The sequence below is a fragment of the Etheostoma cragini genome, chromosome 18 (genome assembly GCF_013103735.1).
Source record: "Etheostoma cragini isolate CJK2018 chromosome 18, CSU_Ecrag_1.0, whole genome shotgun sequence".
Lineage (NCBI taxonomy): Eukaryota > Metazoa > Chordata > Actinopteri > Perciformes > Percidae > Etheostoma > Etheostoma cragini.
Window position 1 is genome coordinate 20,503,146 of NC_048424.1, and position 25,542 is coordinate 20,528,687.

Here is a 25,542-nt window from a genome sequence, read left to right on the forward strand (position 1 = left end):
CCCCCCCCCCCCCCCCCCCCCTCTCTGTGAGGGTTTTCATATCACATCATTGTGCGAAACCTTTTGTTCAGGCTGGAGACAAAACGTGGGGTGTTGGAACTTTACCACTAACATAAAAAGAGCTAGTTTAGCAACATCCAGTCTGCCTTTGGCTGTGTGGAACACCACATGGGTGGGCCCCTCATCCCGGTCCCTAAGGTTAAATTAAAAAGCCACTAGAGTGCGCCAAAGTACATGGTTATTGTTTCTCCTGGAGCAGGAGGGGGGATTGCTCAATTACATTCAGATCAAATTAAGATCAAATTTGTGGTTTTATGGTGGGCATGGCTTGAGCTCAAAGATGGTCTTCCACTGAGACATTAAGGTGGCCCGTCGTCATTGGTTAAGATCAGATGACATCACATTAGAAAGGTTCAGGGAGGTCAGCGCTTCACGCTGATTTGACAGGAGAGTTCCCTGCCCTTCCCTGTGTTTTTATCGAGGGACTAGATGAGAAATCAAGATGCATGAATTCCAGCACACACACACACACACACACACAGAGTCCTGTTAGTGGAGACGGAAACATAGGCAGAGATATACAGCTCTGTGAGTGGTATGGGACCCTTGAGGATCACTTCCCGCTTGAGCTGCTCCTCTGAAATCTTTGTAGAGGTCAAGTAAACAGTTTGCATGGGCTGTCAGCAGTGAGTTTGTGTGTGTGGGTGTGTGTGTGTGTTTGTGTGTGTGCGCTCACTCATCTGATTGGAGTGGGTTTGTATCCTCATAAACTTCTGTTTGCATGGCTCTTTGTTGAGTGCATAAGGAAGAGAGGGCTGTCTGCTGCTGCTGCTGTAAGACTACTTACAACCTGGTATAAAAATCAAGCGCACATCATCACTGGCATCCTTCTTTAACCACCAAATTCAACAGGGACAAAAACTCAAAAGCAAGCCCTCTTAAATGAGTCTGCCTGGGCTTTGCTGTCCATCCCGTGCATGTAGGACATTATGCTAATTTCTCTGGGTGTCTGGGTCCCGTTGCTCCTCCGGAGTTCATCATTAGAATTGCTAGACATGGCTGAAAACACTGCGAATGTGAACCTGAAACCAGCTGGAGCTTTTTTCCATGCAATCTATATTCAGGGAAATCCCTAGAATGCTCCCAAATATGAACCTTAAAAAAACACATGGGATGGTGCAGCTCACCTTCTCCTCTCTCTCTCTCCCTCTCTCTCTCTCTATTTCAGCATGTGTACGTGCGTGTGTGAGCACACTTAGATTGGCTCTATTATGTCTTGGAATAATGTAAAACAGCTTCCCTGGGTTCTCCCTGTCTCTGTTCTTGTCTCCGTCTCTCTGGTTTCCCAGTGTACCTTTGAAATGAAGCCATGGCAGTGGCGGTAGTAGTAGTCTGGCTGAGCGTGCCGGAGCCTCAGCCCGCCTTAGTCCCCGTCCAAAGACAATGTTGGTGCAGACGGAGTGGCAGACCAGCGATGACACCGCTAAATGGGCTTCCTCCGTCACAACACGATTGGAGATTGGAGAAAAATGAAACAAGTTGCCCATATTCAACTGGGAATCAGCAGACTGGGAAATCTAATCCAAATATCCAGAAAATATTGTTGAATCACAAGCATCAACTTTTGAAATTAAAGGTCCTGTGCAAAAATGTTCAATTACCAAATGGTCCAAATATCCTACAAGCATGTCATAGTCTCACTCATTCAAAAAAAAGTCTATGACTGTATATGTATTGTAAGTAAATTCTAGGTTTTTGTACATTGGAGGCTTCAAGTTTCCACATCACGGTAAGTTGCATATTCAAACCACAATTGGATAGTTGTGATGTCACAAAGTCCTGCGTATATGTGCACATCTTAAATAGTTTTAAGTAAGCCTTAAATGTTCCCCCTCCAAGCAGATGAACTTGCAAACAGCCTTCTAGCGTCAAACTCCTTCGTAAAAGTTACAAAAAGCATTTTTGAGCAGACAGGGATTTAAAACTCGGCTGACATAAAATATCAACAACCAGACTATTTGGTAGATATCTCTATACACATGCATCGTGTCTTTTTTTTTAAGCACAGCTGTTATTTCAGTGGAAAGAGGTGATTAAGAGAGAAAATTAAGTTACAAAATTCCTATTTTATTCTTAAAATAAACAAAATGTACAATCACAATGCCAATTTCACTCACTGTTGTCAGGTCTGTTTGTCCCTTTAAAAAAAAAAAAAAACTCACTTGATGATGATATGAAACATACCAGCAAAATCTAGAGTCTCCATTAGTTTCCTGACAAGTGTTCATGAGAGAAGAAGCATAACAATAGACATAACAAATCAACTTTACATAAGAACAGAGTATGGTACGGTTCCTGGATATCATACATGATCATTACATGAAACAAGGTTTTTGGTGACAGTTTGTACGCAAAACGAAACCAAAAGGAAAGAAATAAGGACAAACCTCTTGTTTTCTGAAGAAAAAAAAAGAGGACAAAATGGGATGTCAGTGCTGCATTGATGTGTAAACACTTTTTAAAAGACCATTTCCTGTTCAAAGTCTGGAAAGAAAGAAGCAGATTAAATAAATCCCAACAGATGTGCATAGTTACTATGGAGACATTGAATACATATGTAATTGGAAAAAAGCTATAAATCACGACAATCTAAAAGGTTTTTATTCGCTTTCTTGTGTTACACTGTAACAGCAAAAAGACTTTGTTGGGCTGAAGCAGTTGGGGAAATGTACTGTGACATGTTCGATTCCGTTAAGTGAGTTCAGAACATCCTCGGCAGAGACGGGAAAAGAGGCACTGCGTGCAAACCTCCAATGAAAGCTTGAAGTCTGATCCTTGGACAGGGCCGTGTTTTTCTCAGCTTTTTCAAATTGGGTTATTATATTACCTACAAGTACCCAATATCACATTGTATGAAAGCAAAGAAAAATGCTTTTTTTCCTAACAAATACCAACTGCCTTGTGAGATCTGATTCAACTTGAATGTAAATGGCTTGTTTGGCCAAGTGTTATCCATTCTGAGTGTGTGTGTGTATGTGTGTGTGAGCGTGTGAATCCGGTGGCGTTGTATCTGCACTCAGGACCAAAACCACGAGCCCTGCTGGCAGCCTGCCGTAAGTGCTGCTAGAAATAAAACAAGAAATAAGTGCTTTATGAAACAAACATACACAAGTCTCCCATATTTTTGGGTTACCAGTTTGCTGCCAGCAGCTGCATCCAATCACCTCGGTTTTTGCACTTTTTCCTTTAACTGGAACACTTTTCTTTATCATATTTCACATGGTAATTTCAAATTGGAAAATATCAGACCTCCCCTCATGCCACAAGATTTGTGACACCGGTAAGGAAGGGCCAGGCGAACAAAAGCAGAAAAATAGAGGAAAATAAATAAAAAGTCTGAAGGAATGTCACAGTCTCTTTTGTCTCTAACTGTGATATTTCCTTTTCAGTCTCAGAGACTGAAAGAGAAAAAAAAACAAAGAAACCAAAAAAGGTACCCGTGTGTGTCACACACTAAGACAAACTTTTTCAAAGCCACACATGATGTGAACGTTAGAACAGACTTGGCATGTTTTCCCTATAATGTTGACAGAGGATTCAGCCGGACTAGATATGAAAAGATTGCAGATTTGACCAAATCTGTGGGATTTGAGATCCTCCACAGATTATTCCAGTCCTGAGGAGTTCACGTACCGTAAAAAGCCGGACCTGCTGGGCGTGGCAGCCCCGGAATCATCATGTCAGTTTGAATAGAAATGTACCACTCTTATGTATCTGGGCGCATGTCAGACTACACAAACTTAAGAATTTCAACATTTAATTATTTTTCCCTATTGAAGCTCTCTTTCATGGTATGTTGCCAAGAGGCACAATACGAGTTATTGCTCAATAAATACCAAAGGTTTAATCCCGAGCCAAATGGGTGTCAACGCCTAGCGACGATGTCGGGCTCTCAACGTGCGGAGCAGTTAAACTGAAAGTTACACCAGAAGAAACATGTTGCAAAACCTTTTGGAAATTACATTTCATATTCAAAACGATTTAAGTCTTTGGGCACTACCAAAAAAAAAAAAAAATTAAACCTCTCACTCTCTTAAATTACCTATAAAAAACAATTTAACTTAGTCATATAGATGCATCAAAAATATTCAGATTACACTTCTTTGACTCAAGTTTCAAATACAATACATAATTTATGGCTTTATAAGTTAAAACTGAGAAAACGCCTCAATCTACATCAACGTTTCACCCACAATATACAAGTTAAATTAATTGTTTTAAAGCAAATTTAATGTCCATACCACTTAAGGTAACATATGTGTTACGCTCATCACTTGCTACTCAGTGCCTAACTTGCATCTTGATATTGTCGTAGTACAAAAACATGCTCTGCAAAAAGCCTTATTGAAATACAAACACTATACAAAAGAGGCAGTCTTTTACAAATATTGTTGAAGCATCCCTTTGCTTCTGGATTATAATAAAAATGAAATAATGTCTGATCCACTTGGGCCGAGTGAACTAAAATTGTCTTTTCTCATGATTGCTGCGAGAATGACTCCCTTTGTGGTGCTTTGGTCAAAACACATTCCAGGAAGACAAGTCCATACAAGTCTGGTCTTATTTTTTTTTTTATCTCAACCTTAATTTCCAAGCAAAAGGTAGAGATAGCTGATGAGAGCTCAAAATTCCCCTTTTCAATGAAAAAAAGAAGGTTTTGTGCTTTCAAACCATGACATCAGTTGACTTCTAATCACCGCCCCCTCGGTGTTCTTCAGTACGGCCTCCAGACCGCTTCATCCATGCGGCCTCCAGAGTTGAGAACGGTCGGGGAGTTACTGTGGCTCCCGTCGCCGTCTACCCCTCCCTCCGTCTGGCTGGGCAGGTTGGGGTTCACCAGGGAGGTGCCCGTGGAGGCGCTAGTGCAAGGCGGGATCATCCTGGAGGGCGAACGATCCCCGCCGGGAACCATGGAGAACTGGTAGGAGCCGGACGAAGCGCCGTAGTAGAGATAGGGCGTGCTGCTGGTCTGGAAGGGTCCGCTCTGGCTCTGGGTGGAGCCCGGGTAAGGAGGGGGAAGGTAGGTGTGGTAGTGGGCGCTGCCCAGCGACATGGCAGAGGTGACGGGCGGGCTGTAGGTGAACGTGGCCGGGTAGTGCATCCGAGGGCTGGAGAAACGACTCTCCGTGAGGGACGAGAGGCCCGGGAACTGGCGCTCAAACTGACCAGGGAACGGGCTCAGGTCAGAAGAACCTATCGACACATAGACACATCCATTTCTTTAGGATTCAACAGCACGGCAGGTACCATCATACAAGCAGAATTAACGACACTTCTCCTTCCCAGTTTGTCAGTTATGATCGTGTGAATTGTTGCTTTGGACTCAAACTATTAAGCGCTTTGTCTTGTAATTGAATTTGAAAAATAAGTCCCTTAAAAAAAAATGAAACACAAGGGAATGGAATTGTATGTCATCAAATATTCAGAGTCTATGAGAATATGTGTATTTCTAAATTTAGAACAGTGATTCTCAACTGGTGGGTCGCGGACCCTTTCTGGGTAGGTCCCAGAAAGCTGGTCAAAAAAATAAATAAAAAAAATAATACGCGTCTGATTTGGAGCGTCAGATCCGTGCGGCAGTCTAGCGCCGTAGCCATGGTAACAACTTTGATTAATTTGATTAATGTTCACTTTAAGTTTGTGTCGATGTTCAGAGGCAAGACGGCGAAGCAGAAATATGACCCGGAGCACTTAGAATGTGAATTTTTGTCATGTTTCCTTTATAATGTGCTCAGAAATTAACTTTGCACATGTAAATATGTGTATTTTTGTTTAAAAAAAAAGATGAGGTACATGTGTTTTTTATTTAAATATTATAAATATGAAATATGTTGTTTGTTTTTTTTAAGAAAGAATTTGATTGGTTTGACTTCTATAAAGTGGGTTGCGACTTAATGACCTTGGAAAATATGGGTGAGACCCCCTGATTTAGAAGAACAGCATTCATCAACAAATGTATTCATATTTAGCAGCTTCACTGGTGTTTTTCACGTCGACACATCAGAGAAGTCCCACGCATGCATCTGCCTTCACATGTTTACGCCTCTGCATATTTATGTTTCTGTGTGTGTAGGCGCATGTGTATCTATATGACTGTTTATGCATGCAAATGTGCGTGTGCAAAAACGATGTGTATGTGTATGTGTGTGTGTGTGTGTGTGTGTGAATACTGTATGCACATAAAAAAGCAGTTGGGATGAATCAGGAGCTGCACATGTGGAAACACTTTAAGCAGAAACAGTTTCCATGAGATCCATAATGAGGCAGGGCTGAGCTCTGATGTGGCTCCTCTCCTCGCCTCCCATCGGCTCCAGCATGTGTGTGTATGTGTGTGTCCGTGTGCATGAGCGCAAGCGAGTGAGAGAGAGAGAGAGAGAGAGAGAGAGAGAGAGGGAGACAGAGAGAGAGCTGAGAAGGAGCTGCTCCATCTCACCCTTCGTTCCTCTCTCCGCTTCATCCCTTAAAAAATACCCCAAAACCACTAACTGGCTGCGGCGAGATTTGCGCTGGGCACAGAGTTTAAGGAGAATAGGAGGTCCTCCCCCTCTCGCACTCTCTCCCTCCCTCCCGTCTCCTCTCAGTGGTTTAGTCCAGCCATGGCGCTCTTATCATAAATCACCAGGCGTCTTCTGTGTCACCATGTCTGCGTCGAGAGGACAGGGGGTGGCGGGGGACGCAGTGTTTATGTGCAGGGGGGAATTGCGAAGCCGGTTTGTCGCTAGCGTCAGATAGCATATGCTGCCAATTAAAGCCTTTAAACTTCCTCTTTCCACAAGCTCCGTTTGATTCTAATAGAAATAGGAGGTGATTGTCTCCGCGGTGGAGCAGCAGTGTGATCTCAGACGGGACCGCCGCTGTTCAATAAACTGACTCCTGCTTTTAACATTTGGACCTATTGGATTGCTGAAAGGGGGCCTTGTGATGACGAGCCAGATCAAAGTTTCTTAGTTTAATTGTAACCAGAGTGAAACAATGTCTAAATATTTGGAAGGGTTTTTGCAAACTGTACAGCGTCACTTCTGAATTAGGTGTTTTACTTGACTGAACTTTTGCAACCGCTTCTTAGCAACTGTATGAGCTGGACTGTGTGAAGGTGTGTGAGGAGGGGAGGGGGGGGACACTGCACAGTTTGCATCCGTGTCAGCTTCTGCTTGTACTTGCCGGTATGTTCTGTGGATGGATACTGTTACAGAGCAGCCTGGCAAGGTGTCAACATGATCTCCAGAGATCTGAGAGCCTTAGTCACATCACTTAGAAGGCATTAAGTGCTCGAGGTGTGCGAGTGGGTGAAGGTGGGCGGCGAGGTTGGGGCCTGTGTAAATGCGTGTGCTCGCGCACGCGTGCGTGTCACTTTGAGAACAAAGCCTGACGCTCAAAAGATGAAAGCTGAAGGGAAAGACCAAACTAATCAAGGCTGACAAGGCAGCTGGCTGGATTTTAAACCCTTTCTAATGCAGAGTCACACGGCCGCGTCGCGTAATCACTCACCATCGCTCGGGGCGTTTACACACACACACACCCCACACACACACAGTAGGGTGTAGTACGTTAGCAAAAGAAAACGGAGAAAAAAAACACATGGCAGTGAGTCAAACAGGTGTACGTGGGAGAAACTTGTCTGGCGGCATGTAGGGAGTTTAAAGGAGCTTTCACATGGGGGGGAAAAATAGAGACAAATTGGAACACAGATGCTGCCGTCAAGGTGAACAAACTGGATGGACAATTACCCAGAATGCCTTGTGAGAGAAGCGTATTGCTATAAAGACACTTTATTTGTCAGTCACGAGCCTGTTATTATCCCGGGCCTGTTATTACCCGTACTCATGTGGGATCAAAGGCTCGGAGCGAGGAAAAAACGGAAACAATCCTTTTTTTTCCTCTACTGTCATCCACGCCATGCAAACCACTCTCAGAAGAGACAGTCGGACTCTGACTACATGCCTCATTCCTCTCATTTGAGAATGAGCTAATAGCAGCTCGCCGTGCTGTGTCAGTCTCTGGTAAATACGAGCACACAGAAGGATTTTTTTTGGAGTCTTTGTTTACGTTTCTGCTTTTGCGTGTGAGCTTGTGTATGCGTGTCCGCCTTTAGCTCTACCTTTCCCTCATTCTTTCACATTAGGAAATAAAATCTGGATTATTTGTGGCAGTTTAGGCAGTGCTGATGGGACAAGGACACTGAGTGGTGTCACACAGTGGCAGGGTCCTGGTCCTACCTGGAAGTCGTCTAGGCACGTCGCTGATGGCGGGCAGGCCCGTGCCTCGGCTGGAGGAGAGGGGGGTGGTGGAGTGGACTGAGGGGGATGCCATGGGACTCAGGTAGGACGGGTACGTCTGTTCATACGACCAGGGAGGAGAGGACTGGGACTGACGAGGGTCTGAGGGGGAGAAGGAAAGCAAGGGAAGGAAATGAGGAAGAAGAGAAACAGCAAAGAAAGACAAAAAGAAAAAAAGAAAGAAATAATTACCATTGGCCCCTCTGATGGTTCAAATGCTTTTTTGCTAAAATGTGTAATAACATTAACAACAACTGTGGACATTACTAGCATCTCTGTTTCACTGTGCTAAGATTTTGAGGTAAGTATCAGTTGGACACGTTATGCAACATCCTCCTTAATGACACATCTAATGTTTACCTCCGAAGAGAAGATCTTCCTGTTTGCCTTATAAAACATTGTGCTCGCAGCTGAGGCACAGAGAGCATTGCTGGCACACAACCAGGGCGTAAACACACCAGCAGACAACCAAGAAACTAACCAAAGCACACACACTTTATTGTGTTGCAACACTATTGTAGAGCATGAGAGTTGGCCTATATTACAGTGTATGCAAGCTTCTTTTTAATTGTCTTGGTTAAATGTGTGATTCCCAAGCAGGGTAGTTGCAAGGGGTTGCAGAGAGATCATAGACTTGCTGGACTCCTTCAAAAAAATAGAAATCAAGAACATATTGAGTTAGCTACAACTCCTGAACGCTATGTGTCGCGGTTGAGAGTGCATGAAAAGTAGTTAGCAACCGGGTAAAGGGATCAAAACAGTTAAAATATATATAGATAAACGGTTAAAAAAGTTAGCCAAAAGTCATGAATAAGCAGTTTAAAAACTTTTGTCAAAAGTTATGAATAAACACTTTAAAAATGTAGCCAAAAGTTATGGATAAACACTTTAAAAAATCAGTCAAAAGTTATGAATATACAGCTAAAAATGTTTGACAAAAGTTATGAATAAAAACTTTTAAAAGTTAGTCAAAAGTTAAGCATAAACACATTAAAAAGTTAGTCAAAAGCTATGAATGAACACTTTAAAAAGTTTGTCAAAAGTTATGAAAAAACACTTTAAAAAGTTAGTTAAAAGTTATGAATAAACAGTTTAAAAAGTTAGTTAAAAGTTATGAATAAACACTTTAAAAAGTTAGTCAGAAGTTATGAAAACCACAATAAAAAGTTAGCTAAGGTAATGGTTGAACGTCCAGCAGTCACTCCAAGCAGTTTGTACTGCAGTAACAACGTGAACGTGACCAAAACATCCCAATCATTGCCAGTTCAATTGTATAAAAACGTTATTATCTACTTTGATAGATATAGATATCAGATACTGAAAGTCTTATACAACATCCAATTTAATATCCATTCAAAGCCATTTGGAATGAGTTGGATGGTAAAAGGTTTCCTGTGACAAGGCCTCGGGGGTACGACAGACAACAAGGGGTGTGAACCACCGCTCTAATTAAAGCTGCACTTAGACGTAGAGATAATCCGGAGACTTCTCTCGCTCGTGGCCACACCGCTACGCTGTTTAGCCGCCCCTCTAATGTCCCACTAACACCTCAAAGCCATGCCTGAGAGTAACTAAAAGCTAAATGACGACCTGTGACAAGCCTCCAGAGGTGTGGGAGCAATCAGGTAGCAGCCGTGAGAGATGGTGTTACCTTCTAGGATGTAGATTGATTTAGTGACGGAGGAGAGAAAGACAGACGATCTCACAGGCGATGTAACATGCTGCACTGGGCATCAGGATGTGCACATGGCTCCAGGTGGAGTTTCACCTTACATTCACCAAATGCTGCTTAGTGTGTGCCTGCTTGCTGATTCTGTGACAGCCTTTAGGATATTGTTCAGAAAAGGTGTGGTGCATATTGCAGATGTTCCTACTTTATCAATGAATTCTATTTTCGCATTTTCTTGGCAGTCTGTCTGAGATATATACTATTATTTGATCATAATAAAAATCACAACATGGCAAATGCATAGCTGCATATAAAATAATAAAATTGATGTATAAAGCAATAAAGTGTGTTCTAATTTCCAATTTTCTTGAAATGGTTAATTTTGCAAACTGACTTTTGATCATATACAATAATAACAAAAGTCAGTATATGTTGATTGCCAGCCTTCATTAAATGCCTTGTATCGTTGGAACCAGGCCATGAAAACCCAATAGGATAACCCAATAGGTAAAATTATTTTCATTCTAGATATAAAAAAATAGGTTTCATTGTTCTGTAAAGGGATTTAAGTTATTTGTTAGACCCCTCTGATTTTGTATTATAAAGTTAATTCAATGACAGAACACACTGTCAACCAATGACCAGTAACCCCAGGGGATCTTTTTACATTAGGGTCCTAAGTTTGAAAATGTTTAGATGTTTAGATCCTGCTCTAAGACATTTCACCGGGGTGGCTGCTTGCTTTACTGGTGCTTAAAACCGATCTTTTCTGGGTCTTAACTGGAGAATCACCTGTTATCTGCGTCTGTCCCTGCGGGTTGAAGGAGTTGGCCCCTGTGTTGAGATTTGGCCGGGGGCCTTGAATTGGAACAGCCACTCTCACCCTCATCCTCTCAAGCTCACTAAGGCGGTCTGAGAAGAGACCAGTCTTGGGAGGGTCCTCAAGTTTCTGACGATGTCCTGTGGACACACAAAAACAATGTTTTATTGGTAAAGAGGTTACAGGCTGCAGTAAGAAAGGATCTGATTTGATAATACTTAGTTATTACCGCTGTGATATTGCAAGCAAATGATCTCAATTTGTGTGTTTGTTCTCTTGGCATGCAGCCTGTCAGTTATCCTCGCCACTGTTTTAACCCTTGCGTTGTCTTCCCGCCTACCTGCATATTTTTTGAATATTTTTTTGTCTTTCCCGCAAAGTTTTTGTCACATTTTCAACGTTTGTCGACTTTTTCTGAGCCTTTTGAAATCTTTGTGGTTTTCCCAAATTTTTAAAGCTTTTTTTTTTCTTCTTTTTACATTTGTTACCATTTTAGTCACTTTTATTGACATTTTTCTTCTTTCTTTTTTTACATTTTTCTTTTTTGTACATTTGTCACACAAAAGTTCTTTTATGAATTGTTTTTTTCAAATGCTATAAAATTGACAAAAAACACCCAAATTCAATGAAAGTAGTGAAAGGGTTATTTCCTTAACTTGTGAGGAAAGTTATTGGGAACCATCCACGTTACTTTTTTGGACAATTTGTTTGAAAGAAACCCAAATTTCTGACATAGAAACTTTTTAAAAAATGGGTCAAATTTGACCCGAAAGCAACAGAAGAGTTAATGACTCAGTTCTTCTGTGTGCCATGCTTAACTTGGTAAACATAATGTGTTGTGCTCCTAAACAAAGAGGGGGTAAGGAGAAGCTTTTGGGAATGGGATGCTACATCCTGCTCATTAAGAAGGAAATTATCTCCGATCACCTTGCATGAGAGGAAAAGACGTGAGAGTGAGAAAGTGCATGTATGTTTGGTTTTAACCTGAGGCTTCTTCCTCAGGTAAACACAAGCTGTCACGCCATCGCCCAATTATCCCCACAGGAGTGGTAACTCATGCCAAATTTATTATTTCTTTTCCTGCATTCCTCTGCCAATACCTTTACACCCTTTATACCCTGACTTTATTCTCATCACTCTTTCAGGCTGGTAACTCTAGACCAATAGAGCACCAATATACAAATACTGTACACGCACACTGCAAACACATAAATCGTGACCACAAACACAACACAATGTGTCAATTCTGTCTGAGCCAGCCCATCTCTAGCCCAGCATCCCTATTGGCCCTGCAGCTAAACCTGCCCAAGGCCCCAGGTGTGGACTATAGTTAAGCAAAGGCGGGGTAGAAAAAGAGGCCTGTGCGCAAACAGTTCTTTTTATCACTGCCACAGGTCTGTGTCAGTGCATTTGTCTGGTCTCGCACTAGTTCTCCTGTAAAGGCGGAAAGGTAAATATCAAGAGTAGAGTAGAAACTCCTGCTGTGCTTGGCAGAGCTCCAGTTTGCTCAGGCAGGAACAACAAGCTACTTCAGAATCCTGCCCAACCTGCCTATGCTGGGAACAAAGGCCTGGCACTACAGCTCCATGGCTGTGTGGGTGTTATGGAGCCAGAGGAGATCTTCAGAAAAATCAGCATTTCAAAGATCAAAGACCCCCAGAAAAATGCCTCAGCGGGGGTCCTTGTGGACAAATTGTACAAAGGGGCTGACGCACCAAGGTTTTTTTTTGCGACCTGTCACACAATGTTTCTGCTCGTCAACACCTCCTCGGCTTCTTTTCGGAGATGTCAGTAAGAGAAATCCATCTGATTGGCTATTCAGCTTGAGCCACTTCGTACACGAGAAGAAAAAAGCGAGAATAGCAAGCAAACGACTTCTGAGAGGCCACACACAGAAGGCTGCTTTCATTTTGCATCTTCATCACATAATACACATAGATACACATAGAGCTGTCAAAAATGACGTTCCAATGTTTCTAAAAATAACACAGAAATGTAATTGGAATATATATTTTTGCCCATTATGTACCCTATCCTCTAACCAATCGGCTATTCTAACCCTAACCACCATAAGTCAGATGCTTAACCCCAACCAATCAGTGGTTCTTGGCGTGACCATAGTGGAATTTGGGACACTAAACTGCACGCAAACAAGAAAGCACATTGCTGGGTTTTTTTGCCCCCAATGTCTTCTTCCAGGCGGCAGGGCAATGGCTATTTTTAATGTTAAGGTTAGGGTTAATTGTCTGAAAAACACCGTCAAGCCACTTTGCTATGGCCAGATGAGTGACAACTAGGGCAAATTTCTTGTAACCATTGTAGCAAGAAGGCATGTTGGGTGGAAATAGCAAAAATGCTAACCTGCCAGACCGGCAGACGGACAATCTAGTTAGTAGTGGGTTGTGTAGTGAGGCAGAGGGGCTGCAGGCTCTGTGCTGCTGCTGGCTGATTCGGGCAAACGCGATTTTGTTGTATGTATCATAGCATTGGTTTGACTAGCCAGTTTCTCTTTTTAAATGATGAATAGATTACCGCCGCCTGCTCATACTGAGCGTTATTTCCTCTTATGCAGGCGCAGAACGTACGTTCCAGTTGGTTGTTGACCTTTGTCTTTGCTGTGTGTTCGAGTTCAACTTTTTGGCCAAGACACAGGCGATGAGAGACAATGCCCAAGTCGGCCTTCATTGGCACTAGTTCTTGGCTGCCTGCCTGGTGTTAGCACCTTAAAAAATTGTCCCAATGACCTTCTGGCTGAGGAGCTTTGTCACAGACCATCCCCACCTTTGTCTCTCTCCATGCAGATTTAATATCACTCTCACCATCAAACACCAAATGACAACAAAATAATCTTTCCAAAATGGTCTCATCTTAAGCGTTCTTAAGCATTTTTCCACTACTGCAAGATTTTTTTTTAAATATTTCAGCCACATAAATGCTTTTTTGAAACCATCTGACTCTCCACCTCAAATTCATTTATTCTGGAACAACAATTTGAAAATGACAGGTGTGAAAATGCAGCCAGACACATCGTGATTTGTATGACAATGACGTTACCGGACTGGCATTGTCCAGTTCAAAACAAACAGACAATCTCATCATCCGCTTCTTTGGAACGTGAATAAAATAGTCCACTTGAAAACCTCAGCTTACTCAAGTTTTTTGCTTTCTAACATAATTCATGGCCATATTTCATTAAAAATATTACTCCATCGTTTCTGAGGATAATTTGTGCCTCTTGCTGGCATTCCTCATCTCTCTGTGCAAGCTGTGCCCAGTCAATCATAGCGTTTCCATTTTCAACAGACCGAATTTCTATTCTAAAAAAGCCTCGGGATACAGTGCGGGCTTTGTGCATAGCCCGTCTCCTAGTGATGGGAATAAATAGCAATGGGAGACCGAGGGAGATGAGGGGAGACAGAGGGGGACAGACACGAGGGGGAGGAGGCACATGGAGAGGAAGAGACCCTGATGACCAGTAAATTAAGATCACTGGATCAGACAGGAGTTCAGAGTACAGCGAATGGTGAAGTAGTTAGAGAGGGTTTAAGATTTTGACATCTTTAAGGAAGATCCCAAAATACAGACATACTGTATATTAACATGTTGATTGAAGGAGATAAAGCAAATTCAGTTCGGAAATGACAAGCGAGCTCTCTGTCACTGGTAACTTGCAACTTGTTGTCGCAATTTCAGTAGCTCTCAGCTTCCACCCACAACCACATTGTCAAGAAACCTATGGATGCAACCCAGTTAAAAGGAAACCAATGTATCTTTTCCTCCTATAGTAATGCAGCATGTCAACCACCACATTAAGGTCCAATTTACACTCCAAACAGCCAGACCTCAAGTCTATTAGTTTAGCCTGCCTTGACAGTAAATACAGTTTTTTCACAAGCTAATTACACGTTTTAGACGACAACTGTTGCCAAACACAAGACGTCTCAGCTGTTTTATCGGAACCCTAGCAGGGCGGAGGAATGAGCCGGGGGTATTTAAAGGAGCGGGAAAGGCGGATGATTTCACTGCCGTAGGGAAAGTCCCTGAGATTCCCATCATCTCTGTGAAAACAGCGGAGATTTTCGATAGCGCCTGCCACTTCCCTGCTCAGCCAGCGGCCGGAAACATAGACAGATTCAGACCAGATGTGAGCAACTTGCGCACGCACACACACACACGCAAACACATGCAAGAGCAGTCTTATGCAAACACACATCTGTGCATGCAATAATGCACATTTAAACCCACGCATCATGCATTCACCCTTGCCAATAACACGTACAGTACAGGCTCACACATGCCCCTACAGAAAGGCAAAAAAAAGATTAATAATGATTAGATAACACTGCTATAGATAGTATATCTAATCACACAGTAGCACACTGATCCTAGAATAGTATTATTTCAGCCGTCCCAGATACATATGTATGTAAGTATGGATTCAACTCGCCCCTGCTGATCTGATAACGCTTAGTAGGAGCAAGTAGGCAAACAAAGTGTAAGTCCTCTGTAATTAATGGCAGCATTAGATTGAATCCAAGCCTAAGCACAGAGATCTTTGACGAATAGTTAGCTGTTCCCTCATATTGTATGTCCTGGCTGAAACCATTCTTTCCAAGTTGTCATTTTTTTCTCTCCAAACGTTCAAAAGATTATTGGGATATTTTTTGGGAAATACACTCATTTTCTTTCTCGTTAAGAGTTAGAAAAAGAAGAAGATTAAGAGAAGATTGTAACAACTTTGTTATTGGTAAGGTAAATATCCAGCTACAGCCAGTAGTCTTAGCCTAGCATAAAGACTGGATACAGCTAGCCTGGCTCTGCCTAAAGGTAATAAAATATGTTCAAAACAATATATAAAGTGTCAATGAGTGAGCTTTAGACGTGCTGGTAGGTTGATTTTGTAAAATTCGGACAAAGTCAGGCTAACTGTTTCCCCGTTTCCGGTCTTTATGCTAACCCAAGATACTATTTCCTGGCTATAGCTTCCTATTTACTGTACTGACTGGAGAGTAGAATTGATTTTCAGGTCTCTGCAAGAAAATGTTTCCAAAATGTCGCTGTACGTTGGAGTTTCAGCTATCGCTACAGACACATCGCTAGCAAATTCTCCTGCCTGCAGATTGACTAAGAAACATGTGAGGAAACTGCTGAGCGCCAGAAAATCCTGAATAAATGGGATGATTTATAAATTTGGTGTCACGTCATGCCCTCTAAGCCCTTCAGGCTGGTTTATGATCACTGGGTGAGCTTGGATGAATGTATCTTTGGGGCTGATTCAGAAAAAAAACATGCTCGTGGAGCCTGGGTTGAATCAGCCAGTCTGTGTTTGTGTGTATGTGTGTCAGTCATCTCAAAGTGGAACAGCCAGTAAAGTCGATGAATGAATAAACTGGGTCCATATTTCACTTTTTTATTTGGAGCCCTCACAGTGGCCATGTTGTTTTGGTGAGCGGTCAGAAACAATGAATTATTTCAGGTGGCAATCTAAAACTTTTCCTTTCGAGCGTGGCTCGCTGAGTGGGTGACAGCCAGACGCCCGTCTACCATGGGGGTCTGGTGTACAGGGAGGAGAGGGAGGGAGGAGAGAAAGAGAAGGGGAAAGAGAGGGGAAATAATAAAAACAGAATTGAGGGTGGGGGGGAAGAGAAAAGAAGTGAAAAAGAGAGGAGGTGCAGGAGATGAGGCGGCGAGCGAAGGAGAGAAGGAGACAGAGAGAAAAGAGGAGCCAGGCTGCCGTGGAGCGCTGCCAGCCGTCTGTGTGGTCCATGCGTTCCAGCCTGGAGGAAGCAAGCCAGGCAAGGGAAGGGCGCACACACACACACACACACACACACACACACACACACACACACACACACACACACACACACACACAATTTCCAAAGGCGAAATATTTATTGAACACAAAAACACATAATATACACACTTGTACAATATTGTACGAGGTTTAAAGAGCACACAGAGAGTTTGGCTTGTGTGTGCTCCCTCTGCACGTCTCTGCTCACATTAAAGTGTTTTGATTCAGAACAGTGGAGAACAAATCCCTCTGAGATGTTTTTTACTGAGGCTCTGGGCCAACCAACTCCGGACCCTCATTCATAATCTTTATCTCTTTTTATGATTCACTCTCTGCGTCCATTTCTTACTCTTTATTCTGTTGTCTTCCTCTCTGTCTCTCCCTCCCACTGAAGGATTTTGTGTTTTGTGTTATAAAGGCCTTGGCACCTCTTCAAGGAACTTCATAAGACATTCAACTGACTGACTGCCTCTGGAAAAGCCTGCAGCCTTTTTTCTCCCCCCCCTCCCCTTCCTCCCTCCCTCCTTCCTTCTTTTCATTCCTTTTCCTCCTGATGTTTGGGTGAGTTTTATTTGTCCGGCACCCATTGTTAAAAGCTGTTTCGAGTCAAGGCAGCAGCAGATAGGTGTGTAACTGTCTGTAAGGGAGAACAGAGTATTGAGTCTTCTGAAACCGTCTTTAAGTACCTGGACAAAAGTATCATATTTTTGGACATGTTGCTTGAGGACGTCAATGACAAAGCCTTATAATCCCGAAATGCCCTCATATCCCTTTATCTAGATAGAGTGGTAATATGTTATTAGCATCTCAGATGATCTTAGCATATAACATTGAGCATGCACAGCTGTTGTCAGAAACAAAGCCCAGACCTAACAGCAGGTAATAGTACCCTACTAGTGCATGTAAAGGCATGTGTGTGTGATGACACTGTTTGGAGGCCTTATGGTGTCATCATGACAGACATGTTAATGAAGGTGTCTCACTTACTCATACTGTTTCCAGCCTAGCAGCACTGAAGGTGGCAGCTTTAAAGAGTTGTAATTGGACATAGCCTAGCGACCACTCGTATACGGTTACTTTGGAGCGCATAAATGAGTATGGGTGTTAGTGCTGCATTTAAAGGTAAAATATGTAACATTTATGAATATAAAATATCTAAAAACAACCATACTTATGTTATGTATTTTTTGAGTTCTGTTCTTACACTATCCCAAATGGTTTGACCACATTTTCAAACCCAGAGAAAACTTGGTGTCATATTACCTTTCACCCTCTAGTTACTTCCGTCAAAACATGGGCACCCAGATGATACGTTCAAGAGTAATTGTAAATCAAACAGTGTCACAGAAGGTACTACTCCTAATGTAATACTGCTTCTTTTGGCACACAACATCAATTTGTGATTAATTACATGCCATTTTGCAACACAATAATACAACAGAGACCTAATTTATTGAGACATTTCAATATTGATTGATATTGATTACTACAATGTGCCGGTTGACAAGTAGCTAATGTTTATGCTAATGCATGTTGGGTAACATTATAAGGTTACAACATTGTTCAACACACTCAGAAAGTAATTTTTAGTATGATTGTTTTGACCACAGATAACAGCGCTGGGCTAACCCAGTAATGTTAACCGTATAGATAGAAGACCAATCTAATGCTAATTTAGCCAGCTAGCACACCCCAGTCAGTCTGCCTCACTCCTCCGGCACAGAGAGACTTCACCCTGGATGACAACTGACAACAGCCCTGGGAGATTTAGTTAGCCCCATCGAGCTAGAAGCAAGCCACTATCATTACAGCAATCCGAACCCGGCCAGCTCTTAACTCAAGTGCCAGGTGCTAACAATGCTAACGACAGTTTAATGAAGCGCAGAACAGCGGCCATGCACAACATTAGCTATATCTTCGTTAGCGCTACCGGTGTTTGTGCCAAAAATCTCCTCCCTGTAAAGTGAGCGATGATTCCAGGCAGCTGAGAGATCTTATGCTGCCGACAACGGCCATCGAATGTCCTTGCCGTCCCAGATTCCCCCAGCAATCCTCACCCACACCCGTCTCTCAGCCTCCTTCAGTAACACAAAACAAACCCTGTCCACCACAATGTTGAATACATCCAAAAGGTGACATTGACATGTGAAATATGATGTTGTAGTGTGGTTTTAGCCACTGGATGTTAGCTTGCTGGCTCACTAGTCAATTGATTAGCTACCAATATAAATCGAATCACAAAAAACGTAATTATACTGGGGAAACAGCAGCTATTTTATTGGAATAACATGAATAAACGTTACTAAACATTACGTGAATAAACTTGAATGGGTAATCTCTCATATTCCCATAATTTAACTCCCATAATTCCACGCAACTTCCCAACATCATCAAAAGTCTGTGTTTACCATCCATCGTTTTGATTGAGACACCCCTAGCGGTAGAAAGTTACATATTGTATATTTATTAGGTGAACTATGCATCTTTCCCTACTGCCCATCTCCCTTGTGGTGTGTCGTAAGGCTCAGTTTTAGGCCCACTTTTGCTTCCTGCTTGCATGCTTCCTTGAGGGGACACAATATTAAGTGCTCTTTTTTTAATGCAGATGACATCGATTGCTTTTCTTCTACTCCATTACAACTGTAACTTACTTTTATTCATGTTAAGAGTTTGACTGCAGTTAGTCCAAAGTAGGGCAGCAAAAAGCCTAACAGGTTTAAGGGAGAGGGATGATTTCATTAGGTCTAGCTCCAAAATACATCAATCAACTTCTGTCCCCTTGTGAGCAGGACCACGGCCTGGCGTCCTCTGGCAAGGGTCTCCTGGCTATTCTTTTGTATTTCATACATATATATATATATATATATATATATATATATATATATATATATATATATATATATATATATATATATATACTGTATATATTTATGAAATACAAAAGTAAAAAATATATATAATATATATTTTTATTTTTGTAAATACGTTTGTAAAAACGTTTTTAGGCATTTTAGAACTTTATTCATAGAACAGCTAAAGAGGAGGGAGAGAGAGAGAGAGAGAGAGAGAGAGAGAGAGAAGGAGATAGTTGGGGAATGCCATGCAGAAAAGGGCCACAGTTTAAAGTCAAACCCTTTGCCTCGGCATTGAGGAGTAAACCTCATCACCAAGTGCCAATCTTTGTTGTATTTATGCATTATCTTGTCCTAATATTTGCTCAATTGTTTTGCTTAATTTAATTCTTTTTTGTATGTCATACAAATAAAGGTCTGCAAGTATCACACACACATGCACAATACATCAGAATAAATAAATAAAAAGAAACATGAGTTATAAAATACAAATACGTGTGTGAGTGGGAGTATGTGTGTGTGTCACAGTAGGGTGTTTGGCTTGGGAAACAGGCCTCCTGAACCACTAATATTGTCTGCAAGCCTGTAAGTAACCAAGGCCTCCTCACCAGACTTATTAACACCCTGACCAAAATCGAACCAAAACACAACCCTCGGCCCAGAACCCCCCAGACCCAGCTGCTTCAAACTCCCGAGACGAGCCTGACCACTAACCTCTGCCGCTGACACACAACAGACACACACACGTCGCTTACACTCAGTTATGTAACGTAACCACTGCAATATGCCACAGCAAGACCCAGTATGTGTGACGCCGCAATGGTTTTTGTCACCTCCTACGTTTGTCTGTCATCAATTAACTATAATGAGAACAGTGGGTTTGGACAGAAAGCCTAGTATATTGTGTTATTACGGCTTGGCTATTATCACTCAGGAAGTTTGTCTCAGCTGGCCACAACCAGCGTCAGGAGCAGCTGAAAGGAGACAGAAACACCTATAAAAGCACACTGGTTTAAACAACCACTCCCTGTCTATTAGCTCAAAATGACATTTAATGAGGCCTATTAGCTCTGCTCCAAATCAGCACTGTGGCTACACTAGACTAATGACACAAGTAACACACACTCTCTCTGCAAAACACGTCATGTGGGCACACACATGCAGGCGCTGGGGGGTAGATATACACGCATTTGAAATCATATCTACATGAGCAAACAGACATGCATATGCAGTTGAACACACAGACGCATACATGTGCACACACGTGCTGAGTTGTTGGTAAAATGGCAAACCACAGGGTAACCAAGAGCTGTCAAGCGATTAAGCACAATGCAAGCCACAGAAACCGAGTTAGCCTCCCGCTAATAACACAGTGGCCACAGAAACCGAGTTAGCCTCCCGCTAATAACACAGTGGCCAGAGGGACCTGACTAACCACTTACCATACCCACACACATACACTATAACCTCTGAGGAAATCATACCGCAAATCTTTAAACTAGGCCTTATTGATATTCGTCACTCTGACCACGCAATTAATTAGCCAAAGCTCAGAAGATACGAGCCCCGTTTCATTCGTGGGTGGTCTGACTTTATCCATTGATATTAGATGTGGGACCGCTGGGGAAATGACATCCCTCAGGAAGACTCATATGGCTACCATAAGGCTTATCAAACACGCCGACACAAAATGTCCTTCCTGAATGAGACACCCACAACCAGGCAAGTCATTAACAGGGAGCAAAAACTGCCAATAACATCAGGAAAAGTGTAAAAAACATGAATAAAAGCATAGAGTATGGTTACTAATTTTAGCTTTTCACACCAGTTACCAGCCCACATTGAAATCTAGTTTTATTGTCAGCTTATTTTCCATAAAGAACACAGTTTTTACAGAGGAGGACCACAGAGTGCCAGTCTATGTCAGGCTTAAGGCAGCCCACTGTTCTTTCTCCGTGTGTCTCTGTGCGGAGTGGACCCCTCCCTGTAGGGGCCCAGTGTACTACAGGCCTCCTAATTACCCACTCGTTTAACACAAAATAGAGCTGTAATGGCCGACAAAGCCCCCCCCATGTGTCAATGAAGCGTTCACAGATAGAATCACAGCTTTGGAGACAGCCGGTGCTCTCAGCTCCGAGTCTCTCCGTGCTGAAAACCTGGAGGAGGGGGGGTGCGGTTGAGAGGGCACATGTGTGTTTTGCCACCCTCCGACCTCGGCTTAATGACCCCTGAGAGGAAGACGTGTTCTGCCTGTAGTTTCTGGTTAAATTACACCGCCACTGCAATTCTGACCACTTAACAGCGAAGTAAAGAAGTTCAGGGGTTACGTATGATGACATATTGCTTAAATGAATGTCTTGAGACTGAAGTTAGAACATGCACACTTTGACTTTAAAGCATTGTCTCAGACCACAAATTGAGCAACTAGAAAGGAAGAAAAACAATGGAAGAAAGTGTAAAGTCTATCTGCGATGCCAGACTCCCCTCACCTGATATCAGGTCAAGTTTAGTGACTCACTTCTAATATGTCCATACAGGAAGGCTTTATAGACACAAATTTAAGACTGCAACTTTGTTGAGACCAAACTTGGGCTTTTCTAAACAAAATCTTCTTCAACTCCCATCTGCTCGCCACCAAGTAACAGGACTTGTTTGAAAGTCATCTGACGAGGGACGGCAGATGCACAGGAAATGCTTTTGATCAAACAAGATGGCTTGAGAGGGAGGAGGGATGGAGGGGAAAAAGTGGGTGTGATTGTGACTACATGTGCGTTTGACGACAAGCATGTGCCTTTGTTTCAGGGTACGTGTTGATGAACGCTGAATCTCAAAAGGTCTGAGGCATTTTTTGGCACCACAGGCAGGTTTCCTACATTGGAGACTGATGGTGGTACTAATCCTACTGTCTCCTGGCTCCTCTGTGTCGCTGTGCGCCCTGGTGCCATATGTGACGGGGCAGTCGGGTGGGTGTGTTGTTTGTGATGTGATATTGTTCTATGAGACACCATGAGATGAGAATATGTTTTTTTCATGAATAGGGAGGAGGGTTGGGGAAACAGCTGCATGCCAGACAAGCTGGCACTAAAGGCTATAGTAAAGTTTTTTTTTCCTCCTCAGTTGTTTTTATATGGCCCATTAAAACAAGCTGATGCTAGCATTCTGCTACCCAGTGTACCCTCTCAGGAATATTCAGCCAAACTTTATATTTCTCTAAAACCATCACACAGGAGGCTGAGCTGCTTTCTGAGACGTCAACTTAATTAAACGTCTGTTGATTGCTAATTAACACAATCAGAACCTTTTCCAGTAAAACTTTTTTTTGTTAATTAACTTGTTTTATTACCTCGTCAACATTTTAGGTGGGCTTTTGTTGCCATTGGCTGAGTCCACAGTCAGCCACACCCACTGCTTAGTTAAAGGGACACTCCGCCCCTTTTGAAGTTTAGTTTACACATCATGCACCAGTATAATGTCTTCTGTGGCTCTGGAAGGGGCTTTGTAAAGTTGTAGTAGTGTCTAATTGAAAGACGCTATTGAGTTGCATTATAGGAAATGGAGGATCCAGTGCTTGAGGGAGCTTAGGGGATATTTTGGCCTACGCTCCCTCAATTTTGACCATCCTTTTTCTTGTACACTACAAAATCGCTGGTGTACCCATTCAAAGTTGAATTAAAAGATGATGTATGCTGTTTCTGCGTGTGTAAGCATCTTCCCATACTGTACTGTAATGTATGTGCGTGCCTTTGTACTCACTCCTGGGCTCACGCGGTCCGTCCACGGTGACCTTTATGGCTCGGTGGTAAGTGGCCACTTGTGGTGGGTTGGTGAATACTGTGATTGTCAGCGTGAAGCTCTTGCCTGTGATGACATCAAACAACATCAAATGACATACCATCTGCAAAGACAATGACCTGGATTCATTGCTAAACCATCCCCAAGTCACAAGTGTGGCTGTGATCACATAATAGCCAATACAAATGGGGAAGAATCTACTTTTAACGACAGACACAGACAACATTGGCTGTTTGAGAGGGTCTATTTAGGTTTGTTGGCAGAGCCTAAATGGAAGATTGACTGGAGGACCCAGTATCTTGTTATCCAGACTTTCTCCCTGTCTAACCCAGTGTGAGTGGGCGAGAGGCATTTTAATAGTCACTTCCTTTCTTGATAATCCCCATCAGTTGCTGCCTTGGGGAGTAAGTGAGTGTGTGTATGCTCCTATGTGCATGCTTGAGGAACGCTATGAATCAGAGAGCAACAGCTCAGTCAGCAGCAGCCCTAACGTCTGAGGTATGCAGATGCATCACGTAGCCATGGCTACACATAGGAGAGAGGAAGTGGGGGGCAGGTTGCTGCAGCGACTCACTGGAGCAGCTGTCCATTCAGTCACAGCCGCCCCCCTGTGTGTGTCCTCCACTCCCCTCTCCTGCTTGATACCCTTTCAAAGAAGTGATTAGATGATTCGGGGAGATAGCAGAGCACAAATGCAGCAGGTGTCCCACATACCTGGTCTGAGGGTGCATGTGGGTGATCTGTGATAAGTGGGAACGCTACAGCGTCACAGCCCTGCTTCCCGGAAATCATGACTGCTGTGATGTGCTACCTGCGATCTAATTCGGGCTTACTGTCGAGGCAATCCTACACACTGCTATACTATTGACTCTAATGATGTTATCACAAGTGTCTGATTACTCTCTAAATTACCTGCCCTATCTATGCTTGCTGTATTTATACTGCGGCACCATGTCAGCCCTGTGACTATCAGTCCTTGTCCATCTCTACTGGCTCTCCCCGCCTCTGTGTGCATGACATTTAGCTATCTAACATCCTATCACGTCGCTCTGCTTGTTCTTATCTCGGGTATTCATTTCAGACACCTCGTAGTCTGATCTCCCCTGGCTCCTATGTCACTTCCTGTGACTAGATTCTGTGTCACATCTGAGGGATGCACGCAAGGTCTCTGTGGCAACAGGCCCGGCCACTATGCCTCCTCTGCCTCTGCCTTCTCCCTTTTGACAGCTACAACAGAGAAGGAAACTGAGAAGAAAAGTCACTGGTTTAGCTGCTGACAGGGCGTATCACCATCAACTTATTGTCAGCGACCACTTTCTGTGAGACTTGCAGAAAGGAAAAGTCTTTAAGAAAATATTTCCAGTAAGTTTGAAAAATGTGAGAGCGCATCCTCTCTGCCAAATGTCAAATCACAAATAAGATGATTTACCAACAAGACAGTTAATGATGCAAAGCGTTGCCTCGACGATGCCAAATATTCAGGGAATGCTTTTTGACGCATTAGAAGTGTGTCTCCGCCCCACTGCCTGAGGATATGTGCGGAGTGATCAGCTGTGGGGCTGCAGCAACACCCAGCATGTGAATATGCCTGAACTGAGCTGGGTCACGTCAGGTGAACAGGGAAAGGATTAAAATCCTTACTTGTTTCTTGTTATCAGATCAACACTGTGTTGTGCAGCTGACTAGACTGATCACATACATTTTTTAACTTAAGGACAAAGATCCCAAGCAGGAAACAGTAGGTTATCCAAGCATTTTATGTCTTACCTGTGTTTAAAGACAAAAAAAAAAATCAAGGACTCTAATATTAAAGCAAAACGGTTCACCACTCAGACTTTAGGAGACGGGCGGTGGGACTAGAGCCCGAAGTTAGAGACCATTATGTGGTTGCCACGGAGGGAATGTGACCACTAATCCACACCACTGAACCTAATAGCTCCTACTGAGTTGCAGCGGCGTACAGTGAAGGGAGCACGGAGTGTTTCAGGCCTCACCTCTGCCACTGCGGCCCACAAAGCGAAGGTCGTTGAAACGGGCTACTTGGTTCTTCATCACACCTGAGGCGTTTCGCAGCTCGGCCGAGTAGTTCTCGTCGTTGCCTGCCATTACTGTGACAACAGTCCCATCAGGTATGTCTCCCAGGGCAACCACCTGTGGGGGGCACAAAGGGCAGAAATTCAGGAACTGCTAAGGAACTTTTACAAGAATACGCATATTTTACTCCCTTGAGACTCAAAATTGGCTAGATATCCTGTATATATGTGCATATAATGATA

The 25,542-nt window shown here is 42.9% G+C and overlaps 1 protein-coding gene across 3 annotated transcripts in view; it reads right to left on the bottom strand.

Moving 5' to 3' along the window:
* Positions 1–2,644: 2,644 nt before the first annotated feature.
* runx2b (RUNX family transcription factor 2b) overlaps positions 2,645–25,542 on the bottom strand; it is a 43,134-nt gene continuing 20,236 nt past the window's right edge. For all 3 annotated transcript variants that reach the window (XM_034899514.1, XM_034899515.1, XM_034899516.1), the window contains 5 exons: positions 25,261–25,417; positions 23,228–23,332; positions 10,798–10,965; positions 8,277–8,438; positions 2,645–5,253 (listed from right to left, as the gene is read on the bottom strand). In XM_034899514.1, coding sequence (XP_034755405.1) covers positions 4,775–5,253; positions 8,277–8,438; positions 10,798–10,965; positions 23,228–23,332; positions 25,261–25,417 — 1,071 coding nt within the window. In that variant the 3' untranslated portion in view covers positions 2,645–4,774. The remainder of the gene's footprint in view (positions 5,254–8,276; positions 8,439–10,797; positions 10,966–23,227; positions 23,333–25,260; positions 25,418–25,542) is intronic.